General features: G+C 37.0%; 1 protein-coding gene across 2 annotated transcripts in view; it reads right to left on the bottom strand.

Moving 5' to 3' along the window:
• Positions 1 to 2,134: 2,134 nt before the first annotated feature.
• Positions 2,135 to 12,918, bottom strand: part of GABRG3 (gamma-aminobutyric acid type A receptor subunit gamma3) — a 309,864-nt gene continuing 299,080 nt past the window's right edge. For both annotated transcript variants that reach the window (XM_042041158.1, XM_042041165.1), the window contains one exon: positions 2,135 to 9,948. In XM_042041158.1, coding sequence (XP_041897092.1) covers positions 9,670 to 9,948 — 279 coding nt within the window. In that variant the 3' untranslated portion in view covers positions 2,135 to 9,669. The remainder of the gene's footprint in view (positions 9,949 to 12,918) is intronic.

The following is a 12,918-nucleotide window of genomic DNA, read 5'->3' as shown; positions in this document are numbered from 1 at the left end:
CCCCCCCCCCCCCCCCCCCCCCCCCCCCCCCCCCCCCCCCAGAATAGCAGAGATTTCTTTGCTTACCTAGGAAGGGTAGAAATTTGCTTTTTTCTTGACTTGCCTTATTTTTGTCATCTGGTGGAGCTTTGACTCCTGCCTGGCAACAGCAAGACACTAAGACTGCACCTTATCAGTGGGTATCTCTTTGGCTCTGCTATGATCCATTACACTGTTAGACTAAGAATTTCTTTGTAAATATATTCCATCTTCTCACAACCTAGAATCTAAAGCCACTATAGTATGCAAAAATGTATGTCTATGGTGTGCACTGCTTGCCCAAGACTAGAGGATGGGCTAATGAAACTCCTGTTGGCCCATAATTTGCTTACATGAAAAATTCTTTCTTTTAAGGCCAGTTCTGTTGCACTCTACAGGAATATAAATTAATTTAAAAAACCCAACCAAAACACCCCAAAGATGCATCAGTAAAAAAACCCCCAAACCTGGCACACATTGCTGCATGTGAAACTTTAGCATATACAATTACTTTGCCTAGCTAATACAGGTGCTTTCTATTCATAAACCAACTGTTAAAATGTGATGGTTTTTACTATGGCTATTTTTTATTAAGTGACAGTGGTCTTCTAATATCAGTCAGTAGGAAAACATCTATTCCATTTATTCCTTATTTTCTGGATAGCTCCCTGATGTTCAGCTTTGCTCATTTTCCATTTCACAAACTGAGTTTACTTTGACTAAAACTGCCAAGCAGTAATTCAGTTCTTAACTAGATTTGTGGTGGTGAGACAGAGGGTGACATAAAAAGGCAGAACTTATTGGCACGATTCATCATCATATTCTATTGCACACTCGAGCCTCCTGGGCAGGAAATGTTATTAAATTGAAAGATGTATCAGAGCCCTCGGAATTTGGCAGGATGAGCACCTTAAACCTCTGGAACGGCTGTGCTCAACTCACATTCAGGTTCCCTGGATAATTGCAAGAATATAGCTGGTGTTCCAGGTTAAGTTCTGTAAGGGAGAAGAGCTGGCATTGTGTTCACACTGTGACAATGGCAAGTGTTAACGACTAATGTTTAGAAAGAAAATAGTCATGGCAACACTTATGCTTGCCAGTTGTCCTGGGTAGTGAGGTATAACCACATCTACATGGTTACTGCGTTTAACTAACTGTCATAACAAGGGTCAGATGCTGTTAGGGAAGTACAGAATCTGTGTTTATTTTAAGTAGACAGGTCAGTACTAGTAACTAGTTGTATCAGAACACAAATGGGGATAAAACATGAATTGCATGTCAAACTGATAAGTGAAAACAAGGAAAAAGAGATTTCTTAGTGAAAGTTTAATTAAATGTTCTGTGTGTAATTGGTTTTTGTGAAATAAAATGTCTTTTGGAAAAACATGCCTTAGTGCCAGGAACATACAGAAAGTATAAATATAACAAGCTCAGATAGGGAAATCTGTGGAATCATGAGAGATCTGGGAAATTTATGCATTATCTGTGGCCCAGCTGTCAGCTCTAGTGTTACTATGGAGTGGTATCCTAAAATGAAGTAGGCATTTCACAGTTGGAGTGGGTTGAGACTGACAATTCTGTGGTCATGAATGTACAGAGGCGGGAATTAAATTACATTCAAAGAGCATAAATCAAGAAGACAGTCTCACTTAACAGTAAGTGGCTGGCAAAAAATAATTATTGTAAAGACACAGAGTATAGTTTTACCAGTAAATTTCACTGAGTACTGAAAAAGTTGGGGTTGGGAAAGTTTTGAGGCCAAATTTGATTACAATTTTAAAATTGCAGAGTCTTTACATTCAAGCAGTTTATGAAAAAGACACAGCCTATTTCTTGATTTCTCTTTGAATTTTGTAGCATATTCTTCCCAGTTTAAGTTAGTCCAATGCATAACTGCAGTCTCAAATATTTTTTGCAGTTTAGTCAGCTCATGCTCACTGTTGAAAGTATTTTTCAAAGACTCATTTGAAATTCCTGTCAAGAACACTGTACAACCCTATTAGAAAGGCAACACACTATGCCTTTTTTCTTAAGCAATTTTTCAGAAATCTATTTCTGTTTTGTTAAGCTCTCAAATTCTATAAGAAAATACAACCACCAAACATGCACACCATACTTGCATTTTCTGATAATGTGTATTTATTTGTATCCAGAAATACAAACGCTGGGATCAAAATACGAATATAAATAGTATTCTAGACGCACAGCCCTACTCCTTAACACAAAGTAAACTGGAATGGATGTGATCAAGAAGGGAAAGTAGTTGTCTGAGAACTTGAGGAGATGAAGCACATGGATGTTTGACTTTTCTGATTAGGTCAGTCTGGGGGATCACTGGGATGGCTGTCTAACTTAGAATGACATACTGGTACTAGTGCTACCTGTATTATTCAAGGCACATTGGGCACATAATTTTACTTTCATTTCACTATGACATCACAAGCTGCACTGCTAGCAACGAAATCACACACCCCTAACAAAAACTTAGGAAGGAAGGATAATTAGAAATCTAAAATTTTTTCTGTGTTCTATAAGAAAATTCAATTTGGCACATAGTTGGCAGTATTTATTAGATTACTAAAATTACACTCACGTAAAAAAAAATTCATGTGTTTTCATGGTGGGAAGAAGTGTTTTGAGAGCAGTATACTGAGAGTTCAGATCAGGATTATATGAGAGGTTTGGTGATGATCTGTGGTAGCCACAGGTTGGTCCGTGATTTAAGGTTGGTATTCCACGTGATTGTGAGTGACAAAAAAGTCACAGGACTTATGAATGACTCCAAAAGAGAATAAGGAGAGTGATACTGTAATCTCTCTGCACCAGGTTTCCCATTGTTGTTCAGAGGAAATGTTTTGTCAGCTTATTCTGATTTTTTTTTTCCTTTGCAACACTCTGTCTGGCAGTGGCATACTTCCACTGTGTAATGGCCTGTGTAATACTGTCAAATGCAATTATTTTACCAGCTTTCCATGTGTTCCACAGTTGCTTTCATTTTAAGGATTCCATGCGGTCTATAAGCATGGAATGGACTCTGTAGAATGCTCTGTTTCACATTCATCAGTAGTTTTTAAAAAATATGTCATCAATATTGTTCTCTTCACCCATTTTATATTAATGTGCAATTTAGAAATTTTAGCATTTACCTGTTTTAGGCCTCACTTTAGGTATGTAAATCACAAATTTCACATTAAGTACTTAAGTTACAAATCTACACTCCACAAGTTTTGAATCCAAACAATGGATAATCAACCCCTGCAGAATATCATCCAATGATCTTCCTGATTGCTAATTTGTACTTAAACCCCTCTTCTGGTCAATGGTCTTAATTAATGTGGAAAGTTTTGACTCAGACCTAGCAGGGTTTTTTTTAATACTTGTAATCCTAATACAGTCTCAGTAACAAGCCATCACCAGCTTCACTGTGGATATTTAATTCTGTGTATTTTAGAATACATTGTGTCAGTATAGCTTCATGTCTCCCAAGCACTGCTGCAAGAAGTTATAGAGACATTAGGAGAGCATTAAGGGCTGTATTAAACATCAAAAGGAGCACCTGAATTCTCCTATAAGAATCTCCACAGGCTGGCTTAGGCCTCCAAGTGAAGTCATGTGGGTGTTTCGGTGATACCAGAGGCTGTTGTGTCTCCTCTGACTAGAGCCATTCCTTGCCTAGATAAGAGAATACCCAGCAAGTGACTGGCTGTGTATCAGTGCCTGCTTTGCCTCGTTCAATCCTTGGGAAAGCCTTCCCCTAGATAAATGAATAAACATAACCATGTCTTCTGTTTGTCCTTTATAAACAGCAAATGATTAGAAGATCAAAATGAATGTTTTGGTAGAAAGCAGAGAATTCTCAGGTGTCCAGCTCTGAGGCACTGAACTTCATAATGAATTTTATTCTCTAGTTTCACATATATTCTAGGAAAACCCTTGAGGAGTCCAGATGCATACAGACACTGTCTTGAGGACCCACAACAAAAGAGGAAAAGTAAAAAAAGTAAAGCCTGTAGAATGCAATATATCATCACAGATATTGGATATCTCACTTGAGGAATGTCAGCAGTAACTAACCAAGTGTTTGAAGTCAGTCAAGACAAAAGTCATTTAAAGAAAAATCTGCTAGGTAAACTAGATGATTAGAACAATATTTATCCCTAATTCAGGACTTAGTCCTAGCTAGACAGGATTGTAGGACAGCATATCTCTTTGAATTATCCAGCAAAGGTTCAGCATACAAAATTTTACTGTTTAACTTGTCGAAGCAATTCAGTTCAAGCCAAGATAATTTTTTCTGTTGAAACATAATTTCACTTTATGTATAAAATATAGCTTTGGTTTTAGTATCTAAACCAGTGGCCTAAATTATGAGGAAAGAACTCCTTCTCGATCCCAGGGAAAAAGATAAAACTATTAAGGCCACTGAGTCTTGAAGGAAGGCCTTAATTTTTTCATGTACATACTAGAACCCTTCAAGAAGAGAGTGTGATGAACCATAAGAAGGTGGTAGGCAGACAAGTATAGTATAACACTAATGACATTATACTTTTTTCTCAGTAGGCAAGTGTAAGTTGAACTAATTTTGTGCTTGTGGAGGGAGGAAGGATCTAAAATTAACTGAGGAAAATAAGCTAAAAAACCTCGAAAGGAAAAAGAACCTCACCTTTCAGCTGTGGAAATGCATTCCCAATCCATAGTCTGGTTTTTACCTATTTTAAATAGTCTTCTGGAAAGAGATCTGGATGAGCCTTGAGTTTATGCTCTCTATCTCTTGGTGGAATGAAATTGCTGAGTGAAGAAAGAAGGATTCTGCTAAACTGCTGAAGTTCCACTGCAGCTTTTTGCTATTTAGGAAATAAGAAACCTACAGACTGTTTAGAAAACTAAAGAAAATGCAGACAAATGCTCAGTCTATACATTGAAGACATTTAGAATATTCGTCACACACTATGATGCTCCGGAAGAACTCCAGGAAGGTCATTGGTCCCACTTTCTAACTTTCAGATGAGAAATAGTCTTTAATGTTAAGGAATATCCTTTCATATTAACAAATGATAAAGGCACTGAAGTAAGAGGCACAAACATTTCACTGTGAGCAAGAAGAAAGAGATACCTTGAAAAAAAATCATCTGAATGCATAGGCATCTAAGCTTATGAGATATGGCTTGCCTTCTCTTCCTGCATTATATGGAAAGAGCAGCCAATGGAAAAAGCACAGGCTGTTACAGACAGCCTTTACAAGTTTCACTGGGCACTTTTTTTATTTTACAGCTTGCAAGGTAACACCAACCCTCCAGATGGTGAGGCTAATGAAATAGTCATGGAGGTGTTTAAAAAAAGACTGGATATGGCACTTAGTGCTATGGTTTATTTGATAAGGTGGTGTTAGGTCATAGGTTGGACTTGATGATCTCCAAGGTATTTTCCAAATTCTGTGATCCTGTGAAATCTGTCTGTCTTAAAATACTGAGTCTCCCTCCCCACAAAGGCAGCAGTTCCAGAGTTGCTTTGCGTCTGGTCGTGTAGGAGAGTAATTTTATTAGATACATGGTGAAATTTTGCATAAAAAGGAGGTAAACAGCCTTCCCTTCATGAAATGACCAGTTAAGAACAGTTGTGATAAATTCACAAAACAACATGAGATGCTAGACACCAAGACACATTAGAGCTGCAGAAGTGCTTAAGATAGCTATCTGTCTGAGTTATTTGGCAGGATGCCTTCAGTTCCAGAAATGATTTCCTATCAGCTAAAGGCTCATGTGTCACTGCTGTTCCAGCTGATGAATGTGCAAACCTCCAGGTGGATGATTTGGAATTAGCTGTGAGTTAAATTGAATAAGAGGACTGCAACAGATAAGAACTGCACAGCAATAAAAAATAATTTCTTTCTCTTCTTTTAGCTTCACTACTCATCACTGTCTCTGTGAAGATGATTCTGCCTTTTGTAGTTTTTATCATTTTTATTGGTATGCACAATATAGCAATATACAGTTGAGAGTTGATTAAGGAGAACATGAGAAAGAGAAGGTTATCAAAATGCCTGAGGTGTTTTAAACTACACCCGTAATTTCTGATTAGAAAGTTATATTAAAACTGTGTGGTGTGTGGTGCACTTCAGTTCCACATTACTGCTGGACACTGAGAGAGAGTAAACTGGCTACAAGTTTTTATATCCTTATTCTTGGAAGAATGGCTGTAAAAGAAGGAGCTGTCAATATTCTAGGCATCAGAGCCAGAAAAACTGAGAAGATTAGATTAAGAAGACCAGTATTTTCGTACATTCTTAGTTGCCTTGAAAATGCTGCCCTCAATAAAGAAAAACACTGTCCAAGAACTTTTAATTGAAGGGGAGAATAAGAGGACTGACTTTAGATCCTCCTGGAAAAAAATGGTGATTATTTAAAAAACCCTCAGAATCCTTTCTGCAGCTTCAACAAGGAAGGAACATAATGTTTGGTTTAGAGGTTTTACATAGCCAAATGTGCTCATTTCACTGCTCATTTGGTTTTGCCTTCCTCTGTTCCCTTCCTTATAATGGTAAAAGTAAGTACTAAATAAGAAAAAGAAGTAGCTGAATAAATGCAAGTCTCAAATATGAAATTATATAATAAGAAAATGTTCTAAAATGCTAAAATACAGTTCTTACATTTCTCATGGGACAGCACACAAAAATGTTAACTTTTGTCAATTTGCAAAAGAAGCAAAAGAATATCTGAAGGTTATTGAGGATATTCTTACTCCTACAGAAGGATATGGCACATAGATGTATGCAGACCACATTATCTAGGTCTCTAAAATACTGGCATTTTGAATGATTCAGATTGTAGGAGGCTTATCTTCCCTGATCTCTAAGGTTTTTCAGTGGCTGCCAAAGCACAGAGCAGTAGAGCAGTGAGAGTAAGCCAAGTTACTAGGAATAAGCAGAGGAATGCATTCAGGAACCTGCCAGCCTGCAGCTGCTTGCCTTGCATAAAAATCAATTTTTTGATAACCCCAGAGTAGAATAAATTACACAGTAGAATATGTCCTCTGCTCTCACTATAAGAGCAGAAGGCAGTATTGTCTGAGGCTTCTTTCTTGATTTAGGACAGTGGAAAAAAGTGGAATTATATGCTTCTCTCTTCTGTTTATGAAAACACTCAGAAAATGGGCAATATGAAAGGACTTAGCAGAATCAGTCTTCCAAAGAAGGATCTGGTGGGATTGCCTGCTTTCAGGCAGAAGTGTAAGAAAAGCATGTGCTCATCATCTAACAAGAGAATGTTCCACTTCCCAGGAAATTCACACAGCATGCAATTGTTAAATAAACCTCACTCTACAATCTAATGGTGGAAGGCACCTGATTGTGCATCACTTATCTCAATACTACCACCAAAATTGATTGTGCAGAGGGTTTGCAGGATCAGCCCCATAAAGGAAAATTGTTTCCATTCTTTTATTTAGGCTTGGAATATTTCTAGTGTTCTTGCAAAACATGGCTGAAGGTGACTATTAGAGTAGACAAAATCATGATTAGAGATCAGGATATTCAACTCCAATTTAATCACCTTCTTGCACTACTTAAAATATCAGTGTCATCCTTAAATTAAATCCATACTTCCAAGTGCAGGACACAGGTTTATGGAGCAGTTAATTAGCTAATGAGAGCAAAATTTTCAACATATATTTTGAAACCAGAAGGTTATCATTGGTTTAGAAGACATCAGATTGGGCAGATTTTTCTAAAATTAAGGCTTAGATTCTGCCTCAAAATATTTCTTCTCTGTGCTTCTAATTTGAATTTTGTCAGTCCTTACAGAAGTGATTCCCCACCCCGACCTAAACCCAGCTATGTTTCTGCTATTTCAGACAAGTGAAAAACAGAAGAAAGATTCTGGGTTACTACAATTAACTTTTGTATTAAGGTTTTTTTTTTTCCCAATTAAAAACTCAGTGGAAGAACAGAGCAACAGCAATGACAGACAGTGATATTTCAAAGAACATAACAGAATTTCTGTTCCCTTAGAATTACCATTGCATTAGTTTTTGATTGTTTGCAGGGTTTTCCTTTTGGGGAAAAAACGAACTCCTTTTCAGTCATGTCCACTATTCATTTTTTCATCAAATACTGTGTGGAAGAGACACTCACTTTTTGAACTATTAAAAAAAAAATTGTCTCCAGAAGAGAAAAGAAATAGAATTGTTGTTTTAGGTATCTTTTAACTTCAATCTTTTGTAACAATTTGTCATCCAAAGGGTAGTGAAAAGCTATTGCTATTTAATTCTGAATGTGTTTTGTTTGCTTAATAACAATTATGTAGACAGTCTGTAAAAGACATCTTTTAGTTTAATACTGTAAAATTAGTTTTTGAAAAAATGGTCATTTTAGAGTTGAATGGTCAAAATCTTGACAAGTACAAAATTGGTTTTCAGTGTAAAATATAGCTGGAAAATTTGGAAAAGAATGAAAAGAATCTCTTTCTACATGTGGCAACTACTTCATGTTTAATCCAACAATTGCATGTTTAATCCAAGTGTCACAATTGAGTTCCTGTAATGCACTATTCAAGCCACAGGTGTTCAGTCTTTACCTCAGGTCCAGGGAACAACTACCATGAGTAAATACTGCAGTGTTTAATGTTACAAAAAGAACAAAAGTAGTCCTTTGGCACGCATGTTTTTCAATATTGTAAAACAGCTTTGAGGGAAAATATAAGAATGCATGATTGCACTTTTTAACAAATTGAAATCTGAAGAAAGTCATATATTCCTGGTGCTATTATATAGTGATTTTTACTCATGGGCTGTGCACTATGATCTGCTACAATGACACGAACAAGCAGGAATCTTGTCCTGCTTCAAGTATAGTACTTTAGAAATCAATGACCATCCTGTGTTTAATGAGTCATAAAAAACACAGTTAAAAGCTTGAAAAACTGTAGAAGTTATGCCTACAGCTGCCTCAGAGATAGGCAAGTCTTATTTATATCAAAATAATAACTTTCTTCTCCATCCGCCTTTTCACCTTTAAGTTAAACCAATATATGTGGGTAAGTGGCTAATCCCATGAATCCCAGACCTCTGCAGAAAGTAATGTCCATGTTTGGATCCCACCAGAGACATTTCTACATATGTCTTTTGGTGGTTACTCTATATCAAGGAGATCATCAGTTTCCCAAAACCTATGGGATTTAGCTCAAGCAAATTTGAATACAAATGAGTGTTTTCATTTGCTTTGGCTTATTTGCTACTGCCAGTGTACATTGCTTTGAGCCTTAGGGATATGGCAGCATTTTGAAGAAAGTATGGGAATGAAAAATAAAAATTACGTATTTAATCTTTGCCTGAATTGTGAATAACTTCTATGCCAAGGGACAATAGTAGAGATTCTAATATACAATAATTATTCATAAACATTGCTTACACTATAAATTCAGCTGAATTTTTAAAGAACCTTTTTCTTAAAATGATAGCAGTCAGGAGAGAATTCTTCCGTGTTTTTCTTTTTCAGGAAATTACATATTAAAATTCTTCATCAGGCTCTGTGATGGTGAAGGTTAATGTAGTCTTTATAATTTGAGATGAAACTGACTGTGTCCTTCACTTTTTCTGCACTTTTACCATCCATCCGCAGTGAGAAAACGCTGCAGTCTTCACTGCTACAGGCAACATTTAAAGATAGAGGTATCCAACCCAGTAGACCAGGTTAAACAGCAGGAAGGATGTAGGAAAAAAGACCCTAGAGTAAGAGTCCAGTTCTAAGATGTCTATGTGAATCCGTCCTCTCTTCCATGAGCCTGATTTACACTCTTCATAGCAACAGAAAAAGCTCTGACAGTCTTTCCCATCCAGACATTCATAGACACACGCATCTTCAAAATCTTGCCAATACATGGCATTGTTCAATGTGATGACTGTCGTTGGTGGTCTCATATCAAGTACAGAATAATTCTGAGGAGAGAAAAAAAATGTAACAGTTTGACAAGTTTCCCTGGGTGATGCAGATCAAAATTAATAATCACAGCAGAAAGCAATCATTTTTTCACACTTAGGAGTTCACTTACCTGTCAGAATATTATTTGTCAGTTGTTTTAAACACTTGCAGCAACTACATTTAAGATGGATTCTCAAAAATAAGGAAGATATACCCCCTGCCCATTTAATTGTACAGTGTCCTCCATTTAGCATAGGCGCATTCACTGCCTCTTAACTTCACTATGATTTATAAAAACACATATGGTCAGCAATTGATAGGGATCATTTCAGTACAGGATTTCAAAATGCCATCCCGAGGCATTTCCCCTTTGTGCTTATCACATTAACCATGCTCAGAAATAGGACACTTTGATGTCTTGCATCCTCACAGTAGCATTCACATTTACAGACCTCTCCTTCTTCAATGTACTCCCTATTTACTCTTTGTCAGCTTTTCTGTCACACCATTTCCTTGTCATGCAAGATGCCTTCTCACAACAGTCTCCCCTCTCATTAAGCCACCCATTCCATCTTCACAAATGTCACCTCCCCTGCTGACATCATTAGAAAAAGTCCCATCAGCTTTGCTGCCTGTCTGCACTGCTCTGACAAAGCAGACACAGCCCTGTCAGCCTGGTTTTCTCTACCTAAGAGGCCCTTCCTCTCCCTGGGATTGTGCTGAGCATTGGCTTTGCCTGCAGGAGCATGATGGCTGTGCCGTAACGAGCTGTTAACGACTGCTTGCATTCAGGAAGGTGCTCTGGGCTCTTGCTTCCATACTATATAAAGTACTCAACATTTCCTGCTGAGAGTGTTAGGGGGTATCTGAAAACTTTCCTGCTGGATGTGAAAAACATTGGTGATATGACTCAGTGGAAATTTTTCCTTTTGATATTGAATTCATTTCCTTTCTACAAATCTTTTGGTTTGGCACGCTGTAGTATTACCCATCTCATTAAAAATGCTGGTCCGTGAGATAAGAACTTGATGTGGCATCCCTCTGCTTAAATGCTGGCACTGCCAACACAGATAACTACACATGAACAACTATCCTATGGAATACAGTCAATTACTTCTGGACACAATTCATTTTATCATAAGTAAATGCTAAAACATCTCAGGAGCTTTGCGCTGTGAACTGCAAGCAGATTGCAGTTTAGAAGCAGATTATTGCAAATCTATTTGGTGTGAATGATTCTATCTCTGAGATTAGATGACAGAAATTACACCGGTATGGTCTTCTCTCTCTTTTGTGCAGTTTTGGGTGGCTTGTTTCAGAGCCTTACAATGTGTTGCCATATGAAAAAGGTCTAAGATTATTGTACAAGCAATCTTTTTTTGACTCTAGTACTCTGGAGAGAAAAAACTGTGACTAGAGTATACATGGAGTTCTGCTATACCACTGTGTCATATAATGTACACTTATTTCAGGTCTTTATGAACACTTCCAACTCAGGGACTGAAATTTTCCATGCTTGTCTAAAACATTTATGTTAAAAAGAAGAAAGGCTCAGATAGGTTTTGGTGAGTGAAGATAAAAAATGCTCTGGCTCTGCAATGGAAACTTTCTCATCTCTCAGTAGCCTGGGGTATTTTGTTGTTGTTTTGTTATATCAACTATCTGCTCAGGACAGAAGATAAAGTAAATGCCCTCATAATACAGAGAGATTAATCTGGTTGTTTTAATCTCTGTCAGGTAGGAGGTGTCCTGAAGTGACAAGATAAGAGGAGAGGGTGGATGGTCCCCTCATGTTCTGTGTGTCCAGCTGAGCTGGGGTTGGGAGGAGAATAGTGCACACACAGTGGGCACCATCCCAGTCCCACCCAGGAGGTCTGCCAAGGCAAGGCACTTCTTCAGGGCCTTGGACAAGGAATTTCAGTGTTAAAAGTGCTTAATAATATTATTTCTGACAAGATATATATGCATTTTCTAGGAGGAAAAGAAAAGGGTTGGGATTACCTGAACACGGTTTTACTAAAATTAATAAATTTCACCTTTTAGGTGGCATCACTACAAAGCTAGAAAAGGCAACATGATATTTTAAAAGCCAGAGACATTGCTTATTTAAGGTATAATTTGAAGATTTTTATGTATAGAAAAAGGCCTTGCTCAATAACCATTTTGAGGTGAAGAAAAAAAAGAGTGAATAAAAAACTTGGGACTGCTTTAGATGCTTTCCGAGCAGATCAGAATGACTAGTTCTAGATAAAGGTTTTTAAACCCTAATGTCATTTTAATTTTCTTTCCCTATAGCTTTTAATTGGAAAAAGGAAAGCGCTGCTCAACGTGCTCTGTTAACTTAATCTTTCAGAAAAGTCTGTCCAGGGAGTGACAGCAGTAGAAAGTATATAGATGTAATGATTGCTGTAAACCATTAATTGCCAGTGTGCAGACTTTCTAAGCTATTTGAGGTCTTAAAATACATCAGAGAACTCATGTTAAAAAAAAAGAAGTTTATCTTATTATTTGTAAAAAATAGGCTAATAACATGGATCTAGCAGTTGTAAATGAGAAACTTCAACATATCCAACCCAAGAAATGCAAACCCCAATATTTTAGTTGTCTCTGTTCTTATCTGATAGCAGACCATCCAACCAGCTGATTAACTGGCTTCATGCTTTACGAATGCTTTTTATTTGCATATGTTATAGTAGGTATTCCAGCTTCAGATTTCATACAACTTAGAGACACACTTTTGTGCTCTGTTCCGACTGTATATATTCCATTTTTAGATATAGTACAACTACCCATGCTCAACTTGTGTGCCTAAATTATTTGAAAATCCACTTGAAAGCTCACTAAAAATTTTGCATATACATAAATGAACTTTTTTTCTATGAAACTTAGTTAAAACTCCATACAAATTTATGACAAAACTTGCACTTATTACTTTCTCTTAGTGAGAAACTCCTGTATTATATAAAGCAGAAACACAAAATTTCTGA

This window comes from Corvus kubaryi, unplaced genomic scaffold (genome assembly GCF_017639235.1).
Source record: "Corvus kubaryi isolate FWS band 111438036 unplaced genomic scaffold, C.kubaryi_AGA036_p1.0 133, whole genome shotgun sequence".
NCBI lineage: Eukaryota > Metazoa > Chordata > Aves > Passeriformes > Corvidae > Corvus > Corvus kubaryi.
The sequence above is the reverse complement of the archived record's forward strand: the minus strand, read 5'-3'. Positions and strand labels throughout refer to the sequence as shown.